Here is a 25774-nt window from a genome sequence, read left to right as displayed (position 1 = left end):
CGACCGCAACTACGCGCTGAGGGTTAAAATGTTTTCCGTGTTCCGCCCGACAAGGTTGGCACCTGCCCACAAACTACCTTCGCATGTTTTTGGTAATCCGACGGTACTGTCAATGTTTTTGTATTTAAACACGTGATTTGTTGTTTCATTGTTTTTTTTTTATTAATTTACAGTGTTTTTAAATTACTTTTATATAGTCTAAGTTATGGAACACTTAGCGAGTACTGGCTATATAGGTTATTATTGATATCAAACCATTTTTTCTGAATAAGTAAATACCATTTTTGATAGAAAGAGTAAAGTAGCTCAAACTAGATTAAACCACAATCTATCTTAACGAAATGAAACTACCGATCTCTAGGGATCATAACTTATGTCCGCTAGGAATCACCTTCCCGTCCGTGATTTAATATTGGACCAATGGGACAGATTCTGGAATCACTATTATTTAAGTGAAAGAGGCTATTATATCACTGAACATTTACTGGTATTCATGCTTCATCATGTTCCGCGATTGGAAGTCTACTGTTGAACTAAGCCTTCTTTAAATATTTCCAGACCAACTTGATAGAAATGGGCTGCATCCAACGAGTTGTTGCGACCTTTGCCAGGTCGCCTGCCCACCTTGTAAATGGGCATCCAACACAGCGCTGTATTTATTCTTATAGTAATCTATGTTCACAGTTGTCTAAGAATTGAGTGACTCATTTTTGGTCAGGTTATAAAATTGTATTGTCTATTTGACTTGTTTTGTATCCACCTATATTATATATAAATCAGCCATAGTAACCCAAGGCGCGAATGAAGTCTGCGCATGTATTTTAAATCCTCGTGATGGATGGACTGGTGAAGACGTGGCAAACTACTCTCAGCCCTGTCTACCTCTCCTGGGTTCAGAGCGCGAACTTACATATAAAAAAATATGTTTTCCTGTAATAGCGAACAAACCTTGCCATAAAATAAAATGTAACACACCAACTTTGACATTTCAAAACCTAATTGCGGACTCCGAGTACATAAAAAGATAGCGGCCATTTAATAAAGGTCCGTAACTCAAACTACACGTTTTATTTGCAAGGTAGCAATATTTTAAGCAGCAACGAGCAGTTAAATTAACTTGGTTTAATGTTAGTCATAAATCGGTGAAGCCGCTCGCTCTACACACCACGTACTGCGAAATAGCTACCTTACTGATTTGTTGAATTTTACCAACCTCTTTTCGGCCATGTGTTAGGGTTCCGTGTCTCGAGGGTTTTAGCTCAACCTTATTACTATCGTATCGTTTGACTGCCGTAGCGAAGTTGTCATCATACATGGTACAAGTACAACTACAGCGCTGAGGTCCTGGGTTCAAATCCCGAGCTAAAAATACATTTTTTTATATCACTGGGTTTTTCAATCTAAAAAATTACTCGGTCGCAGCTCGGAGTAAGAAAGTTGGCGATGTGATACGCCCGTGCCACGGAAAGAAACTAAAGCCGTTGGTCTCGCGCTTGATCCCTCTTCGGTCTTGGCAGTTACCGTCTCACCGGAGTATGAGAGTGAAGAAACCTAGAGTGCACCTGCGTATTGCGCACACACTTGTGCACTATAATATGTCTTGCGAAACTGGATGATCGTCGTTGAAATTGGCCGCAGTAACCGAAGTTCGGCTGAGAAGAAATCAATGTCTAACGGTTTGATATCTGGCTGACTGGCTTAGGACTCGCTCTTGTATCTAATATATTAAATCGGACATTAAAAAAAAGGATTACTAAACCCAGATTCATAATACCGACCCTTACTTGGCATTTTTTTAAAACATTTGATTTATGTCTTCCCCAACTTTCTCATGGTTAAAATGCTTTTGGATACCGGTCTTACACGATAGGAACTTTGATATCGGTCTTGAATCGTTTAGCCCCACTACTATTCCTAACATAATTGCTATGCAATGCGTTCATAATCGCATGTGAGTTTACAGTTCACAAAAAGATTCACAGGAAATTCTTAACGACCCACTCGCTCAAGAACCGCTCCGGAATTAAACGCGGGTAAGCGATTAAGCCTTCATAAATAAATAATAAAGTTTATTTTACACTATTTATTTACACGCTTGTTGCCCACTTGAAGTTATCCAGATATTCAAATGTTTACGTTAAATTAATGTTTTAAATGAAGTGTAAATGTAACTGCCTTGATGTATGACGAAATCCTTAAAGAGAAATCTTGAAATACTTCATCTATAATTTAAGCGATCTCAAAGTAAACGTTTAAATTCATTTATACGGCAGAATTTTTCTTAATTAGAACATGGTAATAAGTAAATCCGATAAGATTTTGTATTCTATGGCCTAAATGGACTAAACCGAATAAAATCCATATTGATGTTGGGTACTGCGCTAAACCTTTTGGTTAAAAATTTATGTTTTTACCTATTACATCAAATGAAATTTCAGAAGATCTCCGTTGGCTAGGTACAATATCTCAAGCGTAACATAGAAGCTAGGTAAAGTAAAAAGCTCCCATCGGTCAAGGCACGAGAGAGCTAGCCTCTAGAACGTATCGGCGCACACGGCCCCAAATATTAATATTCCATGTACGGTTTAGGGTTGAAACCTGGGAATACTTTTTTCAAATCTGGATATCATTTATGCATATAAAGTATTCGTCTGGTGATTCTAATTCTAAAGATCGTGACGGAACTTGGGGTATATACGATATTTAATCATAAAATTAAAAAAAAAAAGCATGACATTTCCAATCATAAAATCATGCACAGACGTTAACAATTATTCGGTTAATTTTAATTTTCGCTTACTGAAATATCTAAGGTCCGCATTTGCCTATCGCAATATAATAATAATTAACTAAAATTAAAGTGCCATTACACTATCTTGATCAAGATTCTCTGCCGTGGTATAAAGATAATTCTCATGCAACATAAACGAGCGCCGCGTTTATCCGACGATCAATCGGCAACCCTATCATTTTCCAATAGCCGGGATCCTATTTATTTACACCGCTATTACGGGGTTAAGTGTAGGCTACGTTCAATTTATATCTTCCACGTAGGTGGTACGGTTTAGTTTTAAAAAAATTTTTTCTGGTAGCGACATGATTTATATCACAGAAATGATGAATTAACAGGAGGTATAAATCAAAAGGGATTTTATGGCTGGCCGTGGGCAGACGAGTTAGTAACAATTTTACTTGTTTTGAAAAATTAACAGCTAAATGCCTTTAGATATAACATTTATTTTTATCATATGGGGAAGAGCCAGTCTTGAATGGTAAATTCCGCTAAATGGTATTCCGAAGAGTCGCATTCTGAAATCGGCTGGTGTACAGTCAGTAAAACAAACCGCCATATTATAAAAAAATTTGGAAATGTATTATTTATATAGACCATATATGTATTTTTAATTTAGATCACAATCTTGTTACCATCAAAACCATTGTGTTGGGGGTGAATCGCCTCGAGGAAACCAGTACGCCAAGCTGGTCTAATTCGGAAAGTGTGAAGCAAAGTAACTGATGAGAAACAAGTAATCGATACGAAACAAGTCTTCACTTTCCTGTACACTATAATTCATTTAAGCTTTCGTCAGTGAATCATATACCATATGTTTTCATACAAATGTTCACTAACAACATAAAAGTATTTTTGAAGCCAACAATTACGATAATCGATGAATATAGTTTCACGGATTTGTGTGGTAATTTAGAGCTGTATTCATGGCAATTATAAAAGAATTTAGTCCAGTAATGACTCCCTTCGTTCGGGTATGATTTATGGAATTGTTATTCCGTCAGTCATTTTCCTTCGGGCAAATATCCTTATAGTTTTAAACCTGTCCTTGATATTTATTTATTTATTTTTTACATTTTGATAGAAATACGTTGAAATGACTATATTTTTTTTGAGGGCTGATATAATATTAAGATTTTTGTAATTTATGGACATTACCTAGTTATAAAGTGTAAAGCAAAGCGGCACAAATTTTGTTCTTTCGTCTTCAAGTTAACAGTGTCAGTACAAGAAAGTATTTCTATATTTTACATGGCAAGGTTTTTATTTTACTGGTTCGGCTATAAATTTTATTTTTAATACACGAATAATAAGTGACTTGAAATACACCGAGAGCTGTTGATAGAAGTACAGTACACACATCGTAGCGAGCCGCACTGTAAACGTAGTTTTGTGTGCAGTCTCGTAGAATACCAGCGTAAAGTTGCAGCTCTGCATTGCGTTCCGTAAATTTACTTTCCGACAGTCTAGATCTCCCGTGTTGAATTAAAAGAAATCTTTTCTTCAAAAGATGTTTCCATAGACAATGGTAACACTCACTAAGATATTTGCTAGTTTGTCTTCATTTTCATATAAAGAATAAATACGATGACTAGTACAGTAACCAGCATAGGTCATGAGCACACAAGAATGGTGTTTGGAGTACCCGCGTATGTGCACATAAGGCAAAGCTGTATAACGTGATGTATAAGCTCAATTACTAACGAGCATCGACTGAGGAACTCATCGTGCCAATGAATATCGCGTTGGACATCAAACCGACCAATCAGGAGTGTGCTCACGACTCGTGCCTCTACAAAACGAGGCATACAATATAATCATTCAATATCTGATATTACGTTATTGTCCTAAACTAAAAACAGTGACGTAATCATGCTCCATATAAATATTGTGAAGTCCTCGTCAAAGAATGACTTTAAGCGTCACACGTACAGTGCTACATTTCAAACGATTATCTCGATATCCCGCGATAGAAACCACCCTCGGTGCCATAATTCACTTGCTCACGGCGGAGTGCGAACGCGGGGGTGACGTCACACTCTAATGCCTCGCATTTTTTACTTAGCGTTAGCAGATACATCAAAAGCACCAGAATCACGAATATTCGTAGCCTGGCAGAAGACCGAGGATTTTATGTATTATTTTAAAAGATACTGTAGATTACATGCATGGTAATGATACTTTACTAGAATTACCATTGTTTTTAATGAATTACAATGTGTTGAAATCCTTAATAACAACAAGAAGCAGTTAAAGTTATGCAATTACTTATTTTTTCAAATAAAGGCACTCGTTCCACAGAACTCCTTTTGACTTGAAAATTGAATTACTAGCCACTTATTCCATAAATATCACGCTAATTTATAACTAAGCTCAGCAATCGAACGATATGCCAAGACTGTGGCAAATAAGCAACAATTTGCAATATCAACCCAATCAATGTAATGAAATAGTATTATACATAATCACCTATTTTTGTACCTCATTACCGTTAGTGGTCTTATTACTAAAGCCGCAGTGCGTTGTGCCAGATGTGAGTTTTATAACCCTGTAACTCTACAAAGAACTTGTATTACAATATCGAAAATATTAGTGCGTGATCATGTCTCCATTGTGCTTCTAAAATCAATTCTTTAGAACTCTTGCTCTGAACCTAATATTTTCCCCCAATATTGTATACCCGTAAATTTCTTTATTTAATTCGCCCAATTTAGTGAAGAATTCCCTCAATCTGGCATCACAGGCCGCAGTACCTAGACATTTATTATTCCAACATTAGACGTGCCCCAGACACGTTGGCAGTATAACAAGGCCTCACAAAGCGCCGGCCTAGTTTTCCGGAGTCAGGTGGTCGCGCCGCCATCATTAATTTCAATTCAATATACAATACATTGTGCCGCACGCCGAACATCACAATAGTTGGTTTTTGGTTAAAGTGCTGGTTTTTTAAATTGCCTTTTTAAATTATTTATTATGTTGAAGGGATTTAGGTTAGGATACGCTTTGCGCGACACTGTCTTTGTCTCCTGTTGGATTTATTGGTTTTACACTACCTGAATGGTTACCATTCGTCTATTATCCTGTCAAGTAACAATATCCAAGCACTCTTATGTTTTAGAGTAAAGGATATTAGGTAGTATAATTAAAGCCTAACTCAACATCATAAATTATCTCAAGATTACCACCGTACTATTCTACTTTGCCATGTAATAAGCATCTTCCTTCAGTTATCATTCTGCATACTGAAAAATATCAGATTAGTTAGATTTTTTATTTATTTTGGAGCATGAACCGCGACTCAATCAATATTGTTTACAATGCTAAAAATATTTCCAATTTCACAACGAATTTGATCAACAAAAACTGAAAAACAATAGGTTAAATATTTAAGTTGAGCTTACGTCGGCAAACTTTTAGGATTCCCGGCGGACCAGCTTCCAAAGGTCAAAGGTGTGTGTGCCACATTAATCATTTTCTTAGGCGACATGTCATCGCGTCATGGCGCTCTGGATATTTCGTAGAAATATATTAGTTTCACTTTCTTATATTCCCGAAGTTAAATTGGCTGTTGAGTTGCTGTAATTGTCACTTTTTTTCTTAACATCGGCTTTGATGTTACATTACTCAATCATACATACAGGAAAAAAGTAATTGGACATATTTCCATCAATTATCGCGAAGATTATACGGACTTGTCTATAATGCAGTGGTGGTTTCTGTAAGTAACTTGTAGTGACTGACAAGCCATTGTAACCAACTTTTGACCATGTATACTACATTTTTTATACGTCTAGTGAGTGCGATCATCCCCAAGAATCATCAGTTTAAGGAATGAAATCATCAAAATAAAAATATCAGGTTTTAAGGAAATATCTCAACATAAAAAAATAAAATACTTATTGAAATAAAACTACATATTGTAACATTGACTTTTCGGACGACCAACACCTCAGTCCGCTTCGTGACCACAAAGGCTACAAAGTCTTCGAAACGTCGGGAGAAAATAATAATATAAATAGCCGCGATAAAATCCGTTAATTAGTTTCATTTCAATGTGTAACATTTGCATAAACATAAGTAATCATTAATAAAATTCTTAGATGAAGTGATTTCGATATACAATAACAAAAAAAAATGTAAATAAGAACCAAACACAAAGTTGTAAATTCAGTTTAAGTCTACTTATGATAGCAACTAGTCATCAGATACTGGTTGGCAACTCAAACCAAAACCCTCGCTTCGCAGCAAAGTTGGGCCGCGTTAACTAAACGACTAAAACACGTCTTAAATAAGTGCTTACATCAAAGTTAAGTTCAATAATATCAGTTAAACGTAACATTTCACTCAAACTGTTCGTAAAGATGGTGCGTCCGTACAATATTAATATTATTACGACAATGTTCAGGAGTAAGCAACAAAATGTTTCTTAAGGCATGATTTAAACAAATTAAGCCGAAGGCAGTGATGCGAAATTTCTTTACACTGTACGATACGACACGATTTGGTCGTATAGTTTTGAGATCATCTGCGTAATGCTTTATTATATTCCATTATATTGATGAAACTAATAAACGAAAATCACACCAATGTGGGTATCTTTGATTACATAAAAAAATTCAAGGCTCGACAATATTTTAAGAAAAGATTCATATTCGTATTAGAAAAGGATATAAAAATTCTCTGGTCTTTATACCAGTCACATTACGTAAAAATAATGTGCAAACAATAAACATCTTTAACTCGAATATACTAGTTCATTGCACAATATTTGAAATAAGTAAACAGAATCTATGGATGCAAATTGGCGTAAATAGCACAAACTCTGCATGACGCACGGTTTATTAACTAACTCTTGTCCCCGTTAAAAGCCATGGCAACACCCACGCTAGTTATCTTCTTCCTTCAGTTCAGAGTTTAACTATATATTATGTTTTATTAGTATTCTATAACACTATTCACAGAGAACATAAAATTTAACTTCGCCGAACACAATGTATTCTAATATAATATATGCCAATCATCATTTTTGTTGTTTTATAAGTTTTTATTCCAATTTTGTTCAATTTTTATATCTGATATAAATGATATTACTATAACCCTTTTTACTACGAAGCTCTCTAAACAGAATACTGTGTACAGTAAAATAGACGCTAGATTTATAGCATGCATCTTATTAATGTATCTCTGTATAAAATTTAATCTGTTCTCTGTACCTTATGATAAAAATAAATAAAATACAGTACATAGAAAATATAGACTGACTTCGTTTTAAATTTGATTTTACAAAACCAGTAAGAGCATTCAAATGAAATTGCAATAAAAATCTGCGTATTTTGAAATACGCCTTATTTTATATTAATTAGAACTAGCTTTTGCTCGCGGCTTCGCCGGCGTAAATGAGTTTTCCGGTATAAAAGGCCCGCTATATATTATCCCGGGATAGAAAATAGCCTATAACCTTACCAGGGTCTTAAAGCTATCTCCATACCAAATTTCATAAAACTCCGTTCAATAAATTTTGAGAAAATCGATCACATACAGACAGACAGAAAATGGCACTTTGTTTTATATGTATAGATGTTATTCGAAATATTTTCAAAAACAATCGCAGACAATAAATTAACGTTACGATCTCACGACAATGTCGTCAGTAATAAACAGCGTTTAACCTCTTCTGGAGAAATTAGCCGAGTTGGAGGGTGTCGGGCCAATTTCGTCGAGAACGGCACCCGAGTTGCGTGCTATATTGATGCGAGCTTATTATCTACAATCCACGACCGTGAACCTAATATGCTATTACGGAACTCTGATTTAATACCGACGATGTGCTAATGTTGCGTTGGATTAGTTTGTTGGTAGCATTCTTGAAATGTTTCTCTAGCATAGTCTAGTCTTTCTTTTTCTTTCTAGACCTTCTGTACTTTTAATAAATAAGCGGTAGTATTAAAACTATAGCTTGACCAGGAAGTAAAAAACTGCTTTAAAACCCCAATGTGAACGCAAAAATGGCGACCGCCACTTATGCGTTTTCGTTTTAAAGTTAACGTCTGTACAAGAAGTTAGTTCCATATTTTAAAACAGCGAGGTATTTTATTTTCATACTTAGGCTATAAAAACTTCTCGGTTAATCTTCTTTCGTTTTTACTTTGAATGAATACATGACGGCATCAGCAGGCTTTATTATACTGGACTACACAAAAGCCCTATACAAGATAGATTCTAGAATACGCTATATTCTATTAAAATTGATATCAAGTTGGTATAGCTCAATCTAAGATGCAATCGCCTAAGTTTCCTTAAGGTGTCGCGATGGCTTACATATAGTGTTGCCCAAATGCAAGAACAAGACGAGACTTAGCCAGTCTTGGTCTTGGTCTTGCGCCAATACACCTGATCTTGGTCTTGGTCTTGGTCTTGCGCTCCCAGTCTTGGTCTTGGTCTTGGTCTTGCAGCAAGAGTCTTGCAAGTCTTGCAATTACCTATTAGTCTATTACTATTTATTAAAGTTTACTTTAAATCTTAGAAAAACGTATTAGAATTGGAACATTGTGAGCTTGAATTAACATAGCCATAGTAAAGATCAAGCAGATTAATAAATAACTGAAGATTTGATAAGAAATTCGAAAAATCAACTGACCTATATGTCGTTTTCCATGGAAGTAACTGTTTCTTAATAAACATTTATGATTTATAAGCTTACATTTGCTAAAACATGTAAAAAAACAAATTAATTACAATAACTTGACTGTATTTTAAAGAACAATACTTATCTGTCTAGAAAGAGATTGAACCTTCAACTTATAAGAAATTTAATAAAAGAGTTTTACGATTTATCATTTATTTGAATAAAAAATAAAATACAACACTAATCAACAGCTTTATCATTAGGTTATGATACTTTATATCAATTTTTTGACCAAGAATTAATACAAAGTAACCATCTGGCTGACTCATCACTTAACCTATTTCTATGTTTTCTAATTACTAATGATGCTTTAGAAAATAACCTCTCAGCAGGTACTGAAGTTGCAGGTATTGAGAGAAAATCACGGGCCATTTTCGATAAAATCGGATACTCTGTCTCATGCGTCCTCCACCAATCTAAAATGTCTTCCGAGCTGGCAGTTCTTGGTTTTCTCAGGTACTCCTCCAACTCGGATATTTTTTATTCGCTATGTTTATGGTATTAGTCGTAATGCGCATAGGTCCAGTTTTTCATATTCTTTGATACAGTTTTTGCGTCTCATAGAATTCCTAAGCGTAGCTACCTATACACCGAACTGTTACACCTAACTACTCAGTGAAATAGCGCTAAGTCCTAGCTGCAAGACGCAAGAGTCTTGCAGGCTATGTCTTGTTCTTGCTCAAGTCTTGCACGGTCAGTCTTGGTCTTGGTCTTGCTAAAAATACGCGGTCTTGTTCTTGGTCTTGGTCTTGCAAAAACGCAAGAACAAGACCAAGACTGCAAGACCAAGACTGAATTTGGGCAACACTACTTACATAGCTCACTGACCTTTGGATGCATTACGGCTAGGTTATAATTAAAGAAAATATACACTTTAAATGAAATTTATGCAATTTGCAGACTTGGTAATATAAACATAATTTATTCATTTATATATTGGTATAACTATCGATATAAGGTCACGGATTCGAAACTTGGGTAGGGGATAGTGATATTTTTTCTACTGAGTTTAAGCCCGAAGTGTGATACTTGTGCCTGACATGGCGATAAAGTCGTCCACTATGACATCACGGAATACACATGGCGAAAAATGGGTGCCCTGGTAGCACTTCTGCCTACTCCTTCAGGGTTAGAGGTGTGATTGTTTTTATATATTCCCTTACGGTAACTCTAGTATGCCATCCAAAGACACTTCATTTACATCATTATGATTGTGAACGAACACATCATAATTTACACTGTTTAATAGGAGTCATTATTTATTGCATCGATATATATGTATGTACTATGCACTAGATTTGGCGTTCCGAACATTCACTGTGTTTAACTGAATTGAACTGCAATCCATTCAAACTGACTAGTATGGTCAATATTGACAGCTTGTGGTTGTGTACGGAGTGGCGCTTATGATATAAGAACTCGAGTCTAAGTGTAAAATTAGATTTGAATAATAAATATTAGTCAAATAAGTAAAATTAATTGTTCTAGTGAATAAATAGGTCATAACAGTGACGTTTTGGTTGCCATTTTAGTTCAAATTTTGAACAAATAGTTTGGATGAACGTTCGTGTCTATAGAATATACGTCAATGATTTATTGTAATATCGTAAGGACTTGCACGACAGCTGCACAAGTGCTTAAAACACTTAAAACTGAATAACAACCGAAACAACCACCGTAAATTAACCTCTTAGATGGGGTTAAATGAACCTCTAAAATTAATGAATTGTGCTGCGTTGAGTTAACCGAAAGAAAATGCTACGTCACGACTATATTGGAAACCGGAAGTGACATTTTTTCGATTACGTCGGTTAATCTGGTTTCCGAAAGGTCATTATGTGACGCAACATAAGTTCATGATTATAGTATAGTATTGTATCTGGTTTGGATAGTTCATGATTACAGTACTCTGGTTTGAGTAGGAGTTGCTACGAGTACTCCTTATATTTATTGAAGATGTTATTTCCATATTCCTGTTTCACAACTTTCAAGTAAATTTTATTTGACAGTTATCGTATTGAACAGATTATTTAGATAATACTCATTTTATTGTCATTTATTTGGGAGCATAGATTAGAGTGACATTTGTATTTAGTTGGCTTATACGTTTATGTGACGAGTTGCATTGAATATTGTTGTAAAACACAGCCTAAATCTTATTTACAGCCGTTTTCAACAAACTATCCCAATGTCAGTCTTCAATACGATTCAGAGGATGAATTAAACACATAACTCATTTGTAAGCATATCAAAAGAACTTTATTCTGGTTGGTCCATTATTGAGATACATGGAAAAAAGCGATTAGGATCATTTATTGAAAATAGCGGTTAAACGGGTCAATAAATTGCTTAAAAAATTATAAACTAAATTGTCAATTTAAACATGCATAATAGCTACGCAATTCTCGTCCTCGTTTACATGCATAGAAGTCTCTTGGTAAATATTCAAAAAGAATCTTGCTAGCAATAATTGCATACAATTATTTCTAGCAATAATTGTTTCGTCGAAATAAGTCTTGAAGCATTCTGAATGGCGGCCACTGTAAACAATAAAAAAACGACTGATCGATCTTGAATTGTTATTAGATTGAGTAATGGGTTGTACTGGAATTTGTGAATCAATAAAAATAGTTTCATATTCCGTAAACATTAGAAACCATTTTGTGTTCCGATTTGTCACCTTTCTTTCATAATTTATTATCATTTTCAACGTCATTATTACCAACAGAACAACAGGCGGAGATAGCCTAGTTGGGTGTGGAGCAGACTGCCGAGACGAATGTCCGCAAGATCGAATACAAAGGGCTCACACCTCTGACTTTTAAAATTAAATGTGTATTATCGCTGCTTTCACGGTGAAGGAAAACATCGTGAGGGAAGCTGCGAACCTACGAAGTTCTCTAGAATTTTGAGGGTTTGTGAAGTCTACCAACCTGCACTAGGCCAGCATGGTGGACTTAGGCGTAAAACCTCTCAGTAGTAGAAGAGGCCTGTGCACAGCAGTGGGAAAGTATAAAATATAAGGCTGATATTATATATTATCAACAGACAAGGAAACAACAGGACAAGGAAAGTTGTACAACAATACAACTTTCCTTTGCCCATGTTGGTTTAAAACAACACAGCCTTAATAGGCCGAAGCCATCTGAACGAAACACGAAATATTAAAAATTATAAAAATCCATTATAAAGTTATTAATGACAACATATACATCTGGTACAAGGCAGTCATTAAAAAGGGTCGCACAATTAATATCGTTCGGTGCTCGGCCAATCATTCGTTTTTATGTAATGTTAATATTTGCGATAGTAGCTTTAATGAATCACGCTCCAAATTGTCAATTTAAAATGAAAATGTTACACGTTTCACATTTATTGGAACGGGAATGTTGTTTTTCGACAGAGTTATTTGCGTTACCGCCGCGCCGCGTTGAAATGTAGACTTGAAAAATGCGGTTATATTTTGGCCAATGGTCGGACAGCGTTAATGAAATTGAAATCAAATTGTACTAGGTCAAAAAGAGAATTCGATGCACGTAAAATCTTGGCCAATTATTTTAAGCTAACGTTCATACAAAACTTGTAATAGGAGTTATCCAAATAATCTCCGCAGCAGATGAGTCGACTACGAAACAGGAGACCACAACATTGGTCCTACTTAAAATGAACATGAGAAACTCGGATTGTAAATACTTTTATCGTATCTGGGTTGCAAAAGGTCTCTTGTAATTCTTCATAAAAACTGGAAATGTGTGTTGATCTCTAATGACACCATAGATCGGGGATCCATAAGTGATACCACCATTAAATTGTTTTACTAACTGACTCCAAGATCAATATCTAAATACAGGAGATTTCTTTTCACATTTCAACATAGTACCCCAAAGAATATGCAAAATATAATTTGGTCGTTTCTATTCATCGCCAAAAATATAATATCCTGCGGGTTCGGACGTGAATGATATTGTAATTAAATAGAAGAATCGCATTGTCTCCCGATGTTGGTTTATTACGTGATTATATCCTGGGAGGATGTGGCCATCCGTTTTAACTTCTTTAGATGGCATTCCGCGATACAGATTATAATTTGTTTTGTTATTTAATTAGAAAACTCTGAAAAAGGTTACTATTAAAAGGAATATTTTGAGTTTAATAATTGCTGCTTATTCACTTAAAGCCACATGAGTTTAAGGTTCAATGGACTACACTAATCATAACTGGCAAGGACACTAGATAACCAAAAAAAATCCATACTCAAATTCCCTAACCGGAAATAAAACCTAATCCAAATGAAACCCTTCCAGCAAAAAAAAGTATTTTACCGCCTTGACTAATTAATATTCTAATTATTACTTTAATATCCGCTCAAATTAAACACACAAACTCGCCTAAAAATCACGATATAGCGTACAATCCACACGAACTAAGCACCGTAATAATAACTCCGTTATAGTGAGTACTAACGCGAGCTCACCCTTTGCTGGCAAACCGACGAAGTTGCGGAGAGCCCTTGAAAACGGCCAGCGCAAACAAACGAGCTATATTAAATTCCGCCGGTTAATGTTAATTACTTAATTTTGGTTAAGGGGCATTTTCTATGTGATTTATTAGTATAATAGTGTAATTATGCCGACGCGACATACCATACAGATAACATTTTTCATGAGCCACGCGGTTTTGTTGATTATGTGTTGCGTTATTTATGTAAATTAAACTGGGTTTTGTTATAAAACCTTGTATAATTTTACGATATTAAGCCTTTTTTATTCGCAATATGAATCGAAAGTCTATACCTTGCGGCATGTGATTCTCATTCTTTTTGAGCATCCACGCTCCAAAGAGAAGAAAGGCTACTGACCTAAAGCAGATTGTTTAGAATCTCCCGAACTCAACTCAATCAATAATTTCTGCTGCAAGTGGAACTCTTCATCCAACGTGGTGGTTTCTCGAACCTTCACATGGTATCATTGATATAAATAATATTCTTTTTTTGTACGAGCACGACAAAGTGACATCACTGCACCTGATGGTAAGTGGAGTGGGGTCCAATAGAACATCTTCTGACGAGAGATGATTAACCCTCAGCAGTCGACACAATTATGCCGGCCTGTTGGTAACGGGTATACACAGCTGATGCCGGAACGCGATACCCTTACGTAGGCCATAATGGCGAGTTTTAACACCTTGTGTAATATGGTCTCTATCCGGGCGGACATAAAATATATCCTACCACCAATTCAAAATTCTTTCAACAGTATTTGGCGCCATATAGAATATAGCCCCACTGTAAAACGACTAATGTATACCATTAGTACCGGACTACAATAGTAGCCAGCTAGCCACGCAATTACACAAAATAATTGTATTAAATAAAACAAAATACGTAAGCACGTGGCACAGGATTTCTAACTTGTTGGTTTTAAATGGATTTTGTAGCGTTACAAAACCAGTGGGCGAGCGTTTAAATCATGTTTATAGTTACAAATAGCTCAATTTAGACCTCTTCTATAGCATTTTAGAAGGCACGTGGAGCTAACGCGAACAATAAGGCTGGGAATAGCTAGCGCGGATGAGAACAAGATATTTTTAAAATATTTTTACACGGGTCAGGTCTTTGCAAATTATATAAATGTTTTGTTTAATGTATTACATGTTATTTGGCTTAATTTTTACGACTTGGATTAGTTTTATGGCCAAATACAGTCAACCGTTTGTTTTTCGCGGGGAAATCACGCGTTGTCGCAGCTATAACTTTGGGAGTGAGTAGAGCGGTTATGTTGGTTTTACCGGTCTTACGGCCCAGTGTCGACACTCGGGAGTATAGTATCATCTGAGCGAGCATTCGACTGAGTCTGTAACCCCTGTATGCCCTACACCTGCATACGAACCAAAACCTTGTGGCCTTCTGCGCATAAGGGACGACCTCGGTATATCTTGTCACTGCAGTCAACCCTGGATGATCCAATTTGACACTTAGATAAATCATATTTAAAAAAAACACGGCTCCTAAATTGTACACCACACTCATTTCAAAGTTACACTTCAACATACTCAACTATGTACTGCGTAGTAACAGTCAATTATAATAAAATATATTACCATAAGCCGGTACGCGCAACAAGCGGTGGCACTTGTTAAGAATTCCATTGTGGTGTCATTACTGCGAATGCTGGCACAATGCGCTCGATTAAAACACAATAGGACGGTGTCGACGCACTCGATTCGGCTCTACTTGCATTCAGTAAATGTGATTTAAATAGCTTATTGTGCATTTCTTCAATCGGTACGGCCTTTGCTGAATTAACGGAATATCTCGAATAAGTAGTTAATTCGCTCAAATTGATGAAACAACTACTACACAATACTGTATGACTTGAATTACTTCTTATTGAAATAAGTAAAAAGTTACATTAATCTACTATAAGGTGATTGATGTGTATATGTGAGCGTTTAGGACGAGTGTGTAAACATAATACTAGAGAATTGCTCATTGGAATCTTGTTCCAGTAACAGATGTTTTAGTATGTCAGTAAACTCTATTGGTGACATTACCGTTTAACACGAACATCTTTTAATTTATTAAAGGTTCACAATAAACCTCAAATTGTGAATAGAAGAACATTTCACAGATAGTTCCATAGATGTGGCGACAATCAATCGTTCGCTGACGGCAGGTTGCGGCCTTAATAAAGCCAAACTCATTACAGCCGTCATTTGTAAGGCTTTTACGTGCTATTACTATGAATATTTTACTTTTTCATTAAGTTAAAAATAACGGCTGGAGGTTAAACTGGCTGGCTTTTCCTTACTTTACTTTGTGAATATTTTTTCATTTAGGGCTTCAGTTGTCAATATTACTTTTAATTTACTTTTTTGTTGCTACAGCAGCAATATCTACCTGGGGTTTTAGAGCGTGCTTATTTATTACATAAAATATTTCTCTTCTGTCGCAGGTTGTTCGTTCCCATCGCGCTGGTACGGCCGCTGGTTCCAGTCTGGCGTCATCCAGTCCATCGTCATCGAGGGCGACCGCCTCTCCAACAAGGGGAAGTGCCTCTCCTCCGAGGGGGACAAGTTTCTTATAGTTGATGAGTGAGTGTACTTGCGCTGTTTGTGTTACAACACCTAATCACGATATGTAATTACATTTAGTTATTACTTTCACGATGAAATTTATGGAATACATTTCTTTATTATGAAATACTGTGATGATACTTAAAAGCTTTTTCTTGTTTCTCAAATTGTGAAAGTTCAAGCCCTATATCAACTTTAATGAACCGTACACTCAAAAGATGTTTGTGTAAACACTCTTCAAATCAATAACCGTTTAATGTAAATATCTTGAGATTCCATACTTCAAACACACACAAAACTCAAACCACTTCACTCCAAGGGACTGCAAGAGAAAAATTCAAATCGACTTCGATAGCACTTTGTTGAGAAACTTTGTTTGCAGAAGAGTAACGTTTTGAGAATACTAATAATCTGAATTTTAAATCTACTATGGTATTGATGTGCTTCAACAGCATTTTTGTTACCACAAAGACTTGTTTAAACATTGTGTTTTATACATAGCAATTGTATAATATTTCTGATTACTGGATTTTAGTTTTAATTTGCTTGATGTACTTACCCCGTTACTTTACAAATAACTCCCGAGTAAACCAGTTAATAATTTCTAAATGAAATATTTCCAAATGAAGCTTGTAAAAAATTAAAACGCTATAAATCTTGAAACAAAACGTTTTGTTACAGAAAAGGGTGTTACCGGTGTGTGGTGATGCACGAAAAACATAAAAACGTATTGCAGTATAAAGAGAGTAAGTAGCTATCAAGCGGAGTAAGTGTCCACAAGTCGAATTAACGAGCCCTCAGAATGTATTATGAGGTAGCAACGGGTCGCCGGGGAGTGCTAGCTCTGTCCGAGTAGGCTGTACTATTTACTGCTTTAGGTTTGGTCTAGCCTAAATAAGTGACGTTTTTTATCTATCAACTGTTTTTAGTAAATAAATTTTGGTGTAGTTCTAAATACTACTCATAGAATTTCAATAGAAGTTTGTATGTAATGCGCGTACTGTACGATTGACAAAATGGGTGTCGGAGTGCTATAAATCGGTGTGAAATTATTTTAGGTTATTTAATTCAACACCATCACTTTAATTTAAATCTATACGTGATTAATGCATTATTTTACATTCAGTTTGATGCAAGTGGGTGGAGAACCACTTAGCGCGCAAGACAAACCGTTATGTTCTTTACCTAAAATAACTATTAACATAATTATAACACATTAATTCATACTCAAGCTTATGGCTTGATATACCATAAGGAAATGAACGCAAGTAATGCATCTCTGGTTTAGTTAGTTTATTCGGCAATAAGCTATCTAATTTTGGTCCTTATTGCCATATCCGTCGAAAATTCCAGTGATTTCCAATTTACGTATTTCTTTCAATCGAAATATGCTCCATTATATGTATATATATAATCTATTATAGTCTAACCAGGCAAATGAACTTGCTTAGGGGGATCCGCTTTTGCTTTTACGTTTAAAAGTTAACGTTGTCAATACTAGAAATCAGTTTCATATTTTACCACATCAGGTTTTTTATTTTACTAGTCATACGAAATTGATTAACAAGGAAAGGTACAAATGAACGAAGCAATAGCTACATTTCAGCTTAATCTACAGCTACTTAGCCTCGTAAACAGGAGGTCAAATTCCGAAGAGACAACTCGCAACAAATGAATTGGGTTGAACATTCAACGTAGTTTTCGTTAGGAAGGAACATTACAGGTTTCTGTAAATTATTCACTGTAGATTCAAGATGTAGACTAGATTTTAGATGGTGTTGTTTAGGAGTGTCATTTATTTTAACAAGTCATATTTCGAGAATGAAATGGAAAACTTACATTGATTAAATGAACTTAATATAACACAATTAATTGAGTAAATTGTTTGTAAGTTAAAAGATAAAAAAATATTTTAAGCTGTTAAATGAAAAAAATGTTTTTATAGAAAATCGTTAGACTAAATTAACTTCATACTATAAATACAACTGCTACCTTAACAACATAAAAATATGATGAATATTTTTTCCTTTGTACAAATCCCTTTCAATACCCACAGATTACTGCTTGACTTCAAAGAATAGCAACAGTCATTTTAATAAAAGCAGACTCCGCATAATAAAATGACTTCACTGGCCATTAAACGAAACAGTTTGCTGAACTGTTGACACCTGACCTTTGACGTCGAAATGCGAACATCCTCAAGATTTTCTCACTAAAGTAGATTTCTAATATTGATTGATTAATCCTATTGCCTTGATGAGCTACAATATAATCAAGAACAATTGTTTTCATTCGAATTAATTAAAATAGAGTAGATGCGATAACAAAGCGAAAATTAATTGTTATACTGACGGATGTTTTTATTGCAAATGGCACAAGGCTAGTCGCAGACCACGCCATTCCAATTTTCATAGAACATTTTTCATGTATCACTCTTGCCGCTTGGTTGACAATCGCGTCTGTCATCTCCGCCAGCGTCCCTCATATAAGTCAGACAGACTCATACAAGCTCCGGTTTTGCTCGGTGTGCGTTAAAGTATTGAATGTCCTGCGTCTATTTTAACAATCGTAGAACAGTGTATTTAAAGTCTACTGCGTTCAGCGTTTTGTTTTTAGTTTGAAATAATGCTAAGGACTTTTGTCTCGAAAGGAATATCTATTTAGTACTTGTAATATATGATTTCTATTTGTCAGTGGCGGAGGGTGACAATTCTTAATGGGATGCCGACACTATTATTAATGCATAGTCATTCATGTACCTACTTAATTCGTTTTCATAGGTATTACAAGAAATCTAGCTCAACAAAAAATGTTATACCCTACGCCACAAATGTTTTGACGTCTTATTGCTATAATTCACTGCGAAAAGTCACTTAACAGTTAATGCAACGGATAAGTTTGCATAAACTGAAAAAAAGTCTTTTTGTGGTTAATTTCTTCTTGCAATATGCAAAATTTTGACTTAAATATTATATTCGTAGATGCTATTAGATGCTATTGTAATTGCAGCATTCTGTCACCGGCGCGACGCTTTGCCGCATCTGTGTTCGCTCATCACGGGCGACGCGCTGCTCTATTCCATGTTCAGAGAAAATGCTGACCCGGTGGATTGTCCGCTGAAGGCACCTTTCTCTTTTAGTTATAACAGGTAAGCTCTAACGACTGCTTATAACGCTCTTAATGAGCTGTTACTGTTTGAGACCCATTTTAATTGTAAGAATTCATTTGCTTTTTACATAAAAGTACATGTGTATTATGTCCAAGTTGATTACGTAACGTTAATGTTTTGTTGTGATCAATTTTATACATTTTTCAATATTAAATACCATTTATTATAGATTTTGTTATCAACGCATAAATATCTAAAACCCTTTCGATGAATTCTAAAATCGAACATTTAGGGCTTTTAATTAATATTTGGCACTAAAGTTCATATAATTATTTTTGATTTCCCATTAAACAGAAATTTTACGAAATAAGAACCTTGATCAACGGCAAATCGATTTCACATTATTTACCCAACAACGCTAAATTCTGACATTTCCCCATCGATTATGAGTCTGTCAGTGTACGTCAGCCCTTATAAAATAATGACAGGTGGCGAGTCAGTTTTCACGCTCTGCGATACGCTAATGATTTACCGTTTTTAATTATAAAGTCGTTACGGACGCGTGTCGCCGACACCCGCTGACGTCTGTCAGATATCTTAATTACCCGTCCGTGAAACGCGGTCATTTTACGACCGTAATGAGCCCATCGATTGATATTGACAGATCTGACGTTCGAATTACAAGAAATGCATGAAATGCTGGCATGTGAAGAGGCTATGAAGCCATAATTCCAAATGATTAAAAAACACGAACTTATATACTATACTTGCTGAAATAGTTTTGATACTAATCTCCATACTAACAATTAGAGGCGAAAATTGATTTGTACATTATTACGAACGAGATTTCACGAGATTCCATTATTACGAGCCATTTAAATACTAATTCGATATCCTTTATAAGTCAAATTCCCAATCAGTCTAAAATATTTTACCTAAATCCCTTAAGCTCGAGACAAAATTAGGAATGCTATTATACGCTAACATACGACCGCCGAGAATATAATGTTAATCATTGCAGAGGCCATGGAGACTGTGTGTATCCAATATCCACGATAGAGAGTTGTACAGAAGACTCCAGATTATTGCTCAATTATCAAGCCTGTCCTGATATTCATGCCTCGGAAAGCGCCGGTAAGAATGTATTCTTATAATGTAATGGTATTTTTTTTTCATCGCAATAAAGGGACTTGTTGAACGTCTGGTAATCACTAATTACGAGCAGGAAGTCCGTAATACCATCCCTGAAACATTTATACTATAAATATGTTAATGAAACAAAATGAATCATCCCTCGACGGCGAGTTTCAAGACCTAAGAAACTAGTGGTTAGGGATTCAAAGTGAGGTATCTCCTCACATTGCGTGCCGTGTCCAACAATACTGCCTTCTACATTTGGACTTTGAACCAACGGCCAAATGAAATCTTCTGGAGATGGTGGTCAAGGCTCTCTGATATTACTAAAATATGATTACCTTTCTCGAAGTAGCTGGTGAATACGATAGAAATGTTACTGTTGTACAGATGTTTCTCCAAGCACGATTCCTCCCACACTGTAATAAGGGGGATAATATCTAATGAACCTATTGCCACTTCGGATACCCATTCGAATCAGGGCAAAATCGCAAGTCGCACCTTTAAGACGAACCGTTAATTAACTTTTTATTCAAGAAATAAGTTCATAATTTCATTTTTCTTTAATATTATATTATATTATATAATTTTAAAAATACTTGAAAAAAACGTTTGGTAAACATTTATCTTCAAAAAGGTGCGACGCGACGTGCCTTTCAGATTGAATTTAAATTTACTTCACCCGGGAATTGAAATCTGATCATCGCGACTCACAATCTATGTATGTTCCGATTAGACATAAGACGAACAACACCATGATTTAGTTAAATATTCTTTTAAATTTACTTTCATATAACTAAATCTCACTGCATTTAATAAACTAATTTAAACACTCAACACATCATCAATAAAATCCAATAAACAATACAAAATGGGTGTCTGTAAAATAATACGGGTGATTTCATTTACTCTGAGTCATTTATTTGGTCAAAAAAGAAACACGGTTCAGAATTGCTTACAAATGTGTCGGGCAACGTTCCAATGTTAGGTGTTCATTGTTTAGTTTGGCGAATATTTTCTTTAAAATAACTCATTATCCTCTCGCTGGATTAATAGATTTAGGAATAGTAAAGGAATTAGTCACAAATTACTGTCGCTGAACAATTGAGTAAGCTAGATCGTAAGTAACTGTAGTCTCGCAAATCTAGAATTTAGAGTAGATCCTATAAATTTTAATGTAAAACATAGACTCAGATGCCAGAAATCTATATGCTCGGAACAAAGATATATTATTGTTTTATAAGTTGTTATTATATTTACCATATAGTTATTTAGTTAGTTGTGATGAAAATCGTTCAGAAATGTGCTACACTTTCATTTAATATTCGCACGCGAAACTTCGTCATAAAAATAGTTTCCAAAACAGTAGACTTATCAATTGAAACCTCAATTACCAAAATTGCTTTACTAAACCTAACTTCGTACGTCCACCATTGTACAATCTTTATCAAGTCTTTCCACAGACAGCCGGGCGCTTCCGTCTTTGCCAAAAAGAAAACAAATCCTTCATTTTTATCGAGGAAAGAAACAAGTAACATTTCTTTATAAAGGGCAGGCCATTTCCATAGCGCTTCGCCTTTAGCCGGCGGGCGGTATCTCAGAACTTTTATTTGTAGACGATTGTCTCGGCGCGGACGTCTGTGCTGTGTGCCATAGCTTCTATTCTTAGATATAAATCTCGGAAATTATCTTTTCAGACTACTGGCTGCATAAATAGGTATTGTGCGGTATGCTAAGTTATTAGGCGTAATTTATAGAGTTTGTGTACAAAAGCTTAAGCTACGTCAGAGACATGTGTATATAGGAGTTATAAGGAATGTTAGTAAGGGTTTTAGAACAAAGAAATAATAAGTGAAGCACGATCGTAAATCTTAGTCTTAATTGGTTTTACCTAACGTTGTTAAGTTGACTTAAGGGCCTCCTTTTATGCACTTAGCTCGTTGACGATCGGGCCGTTGTACGTATTTCCAGTGATATTGTATGTGTACGAGTATTCTAACATGATTTTTTTACCATTGGATCCAAAATAAATTAACGTCACGTACCCGCTGGTCATACAAACTAAGCTAAATAAATTTTACAACATGCATAAGGCATGTAAAAATGGCATCATACGAACTTATATTTATTATAAACACAACTATCCATTCTTACCTTTTCATTAAAATCCAAGCCACTAAACCCTTATAATATATTTCAAGTGGAGGAGCTGGAATGCCTCGCGACGTGGAAGGAGGGCAGCCTCAGATACCTGGTGGGGAAGCTGCACCACAACCACGCCACCAGCAACGAGGACCGATACCGGTGTTTCGTCTACGAGAAGACAAATGGTATTGGTAAGACTGTACTCTACGATACATAGTAATAATTTGTATAATTTTATCAAAAGGTGTAGCAAACAAAAACCCGTTACAAGAAATCTTACAAATAAGAGTTTATTAGTATACTAATCAGATAGCAGTATTATACATTAAATATTTATGCTCTCCATACTGAATTGAACTATTTGTAACTCTTTAGCAGCATAGAAACTTCAATTGATAAAATTAAATAAACACGTAGTCACATTACAAAACAGAACGTATTCTTTTATTCGTAAAAGCATTAAAATTTTAAATGTGCTAAATGGCGATATTTACTGAATTTAAAAACATCTTTCTGCATCTTTACAGCGTCCACTGGCATCAAAGAAGATCCAAGTTCTACTGGTGATGTGGAATACAGAGTGGCTCAGTCAGGAGACGCTACTTGCAACGGTCTGTCCAGCGCCACCGAAGGGTCGAGAACCATGGCTCTTAAACGAGGTACGAGGCACTTCATTGTTAATAAATACACCAGTAATTCGGTCAACTGATGGTGAATTACCATCGCTTAAAAATACTTAAGGAATAATATTTGTGTTGCCAAACTCTTTTTTTATTACGTCCAAAAGCAAGCTAGTTGAAGATCCACCTGATAATAGATATTTACCGTCATCATGGATGTCAATAATGCCACAGCTAAGCTTTAAAGAAAGTAAACAAAGATGGCGAGGAGAAGGTGACAATAATATCACTGACCACACGAAAGTGTCATTTTTGAGTGATAATACCACGATAAGGTCGGCCAAATAAGATCAAAGTATTATATATAGTAATATATACAGCCTAACTCTAACCTAATGTATGAAATTACAAAGTGTATTTGCTGGAACTTTGTCTATAGAAATATGTACCTACATACATATCTACTCTATAATATTTATGAATCTGATCTTTATTGAGTTGCTTTTCTTTATTCTTTTCAGTATCAGTCCGATTCAACTGCCAATTCCCGTCATGGATGACGTTCTCCCACACGTGGCACACGCTGGACTTCAGCAGCAACTATACGTTCTACCAGCGGAACGCGACCCTGCGCATCACCAACCAGACCGGCGCTGACATCAAGGTCTACTGCGTCAATGTCAAGGCCAGCTCGCCGAGTGGTAACTCCGTCGCCTTGGTTGCGCATTGGCAACATCATTGGTGAGTTTGAGAGGTTTATATGTAGGAATTTGGACTTGCCAGACTGCCACACGAAAATACTAAAATAATTATTTCAGCAAAGAACATGGCTGACCCCCGCTAGATTGTTTTAGATTCAATCACACATAATTTTCTTTTGAGCCATTCATTACCCTTACCTGTGATTACAAACGCAATTTTCGAGTCGCTATAGAGTTTTGTAATAATTTAAGCACATAACTAATATGAAAAGAAAAGTACCGTTCTCCAAACCTGACCAACAAGACAACTTAAATCAATAGTTCAGTACAACTACTCTCAAATTAACAACATGAATATACACGTACCCCATTTCTTTACCTGTCATCACGCTCTACAAAAAATAATAACTTTACCTACAGAACCTCCAATGACCATATTATATTTCTCCACCTTTAAAATAACCCATTGGTATGCAGCGCGTCCCGCTACGTGTGCGTGGTGCTGTACCGGCGCGACACGTACATCGCGGAGCTGCAGCGCGGCACGCCTACCTCCAAGCCGGACGACGCGTGCTCGCCGCACCACTTCGACGCCGTCACCGCGCCTTACGTCACTTTAGTCGGTAAATGCCGCGGACATATTGATAGTGTATCACGAGTTAAAACAAAACCGTCCAAATGAGGGAAATTACTTTAAGGTCACCAAATGTAGCATGGATAAAGTGGGTAGTGACTTTATTCGTGTCAATATTACTACTACTTAAAATAAGGGCGTCTACAGACTAAACACACCGCCCATGTTAACACACGTTGAAATAAATACGGCTAGTCTGGATGTATAACGACAACAACGAGCAATTTTCTGCATACATTTTCAAAATATGCCTTTCTCATTTCAGCTAGCAACCCAGAATCGAAAGATTGTCCATATTCTGGGAAATACATAATACAGAACAATCGGCACAGACGAAGCGTCAAATCAGAGCGAAACAGAACGAAACGGGAGAAGACAATTTTGGAACATAATCGTAGGGTTAATGGAAGTAGGCTGTTTAACTTTAGCGTAGGGAACATGTCGAGCGCTCCCATGTTGAGGAGTCGGAGGCAGGTGGAGGAGGTGAGCTGTATGGTCAACGGCTACAACAGGCTCGAGGTCGGCTGCAACTCACCTAAGAATATGGAATTCTACTCAACTTGTGGCAATAAGGAGATTGTTACAGGTGAGTTGTCTATTGTATACAGAAGCTATTTTGATCCTTGTGTCCATTATAACGTGAAGCTATAAGGACGTGTATTTTATGGTCCATAGCAGACATTTGGCGAGAAGCCAGAACTATACGAAAACTACTTAATATTCTCCTCAAGCCCCAAATTACCCATTGCTTTTTGGTAGAGTCATTACGCATAAACATTTAAACGTCGGGCTGAATGTCAAAATGTAAAAAATCGACTCTGCAACTCGCAGCTGCAACTGCTAAATGTTGCGCTATTGACATTGCTTGATAAGGCGATAGG

At 35.9% G+C, this 25774-nt stretch overlaps 1 protein-coding gene across 4 annotated transcripts in view; it reads left to right on the top strand.

Moving 5' to 3' along the window:
- The window catches only part of LOC115451006, a 102683-nt gene that overhangs the window by 70991 nt on the left and 5918 nt on the right, over positions 1 to 25774 (top strand). For 3 of the 4 annotated variants that reach the window (XM_037443419.1, XM_037443418.1, XM_037443417.1), the window contains exons 3-11: positions 16430 to 16568; positions 17232 to 17296; positions 19560 to 19698; positions 20681 to 20793; positions 22995 to 23129; positions 23466 to 23597; positions 24080 to 24299; positions 24737 to 24882; positions 25159 to 25479. In XM_037443419.1, coding sequence (XP_037299316.1) covers positions 16430 to 16568; positions 17232 to 17296; positions 19560 to 19698; positions 20681 to 20793; positions 22995 to 23129; positions 23466 to 23597; positions 24080 to 24299; positions 24737 to 24882; positions 25159 to 25479 — 1410 coding nt within the window. The remainder of the gene's footprint in view (positions 1 to 16429; positions 16569 to 17231; positions 17297 to 19559; positions 19699 to 20680; positions 20794 to 22994; positions 23130 to 23465; positions 23598 to 24079; positions 24300 to 24736; positions 24883 to 25158; positions 25480 to 25774) is intronic. The other variant, XM_037443420.1, reaches the window with a different exon arrangement.

The sequence above is a fragment of the Manduca sexta genome, chromosome 26, assembly GCF_014839805.1.
Source record: "Manduca sexta isolate Smith_Timp_Sample1 chromosome 26, JHU_Msex_v1.0, whole genome shotgun sequence".
NCBI classification, from domain to species: Eukaryota; Metazoa; Arthropoda; class Insecta; order Lepidoptera; family Sphingidae; genus Manduca; species Manduca sexta.
The sequence above is the reverse complement of the archived record's forward strand: the minus strand, read 5'-3'. Positions and strand labels throughout refer to the sequence as shown.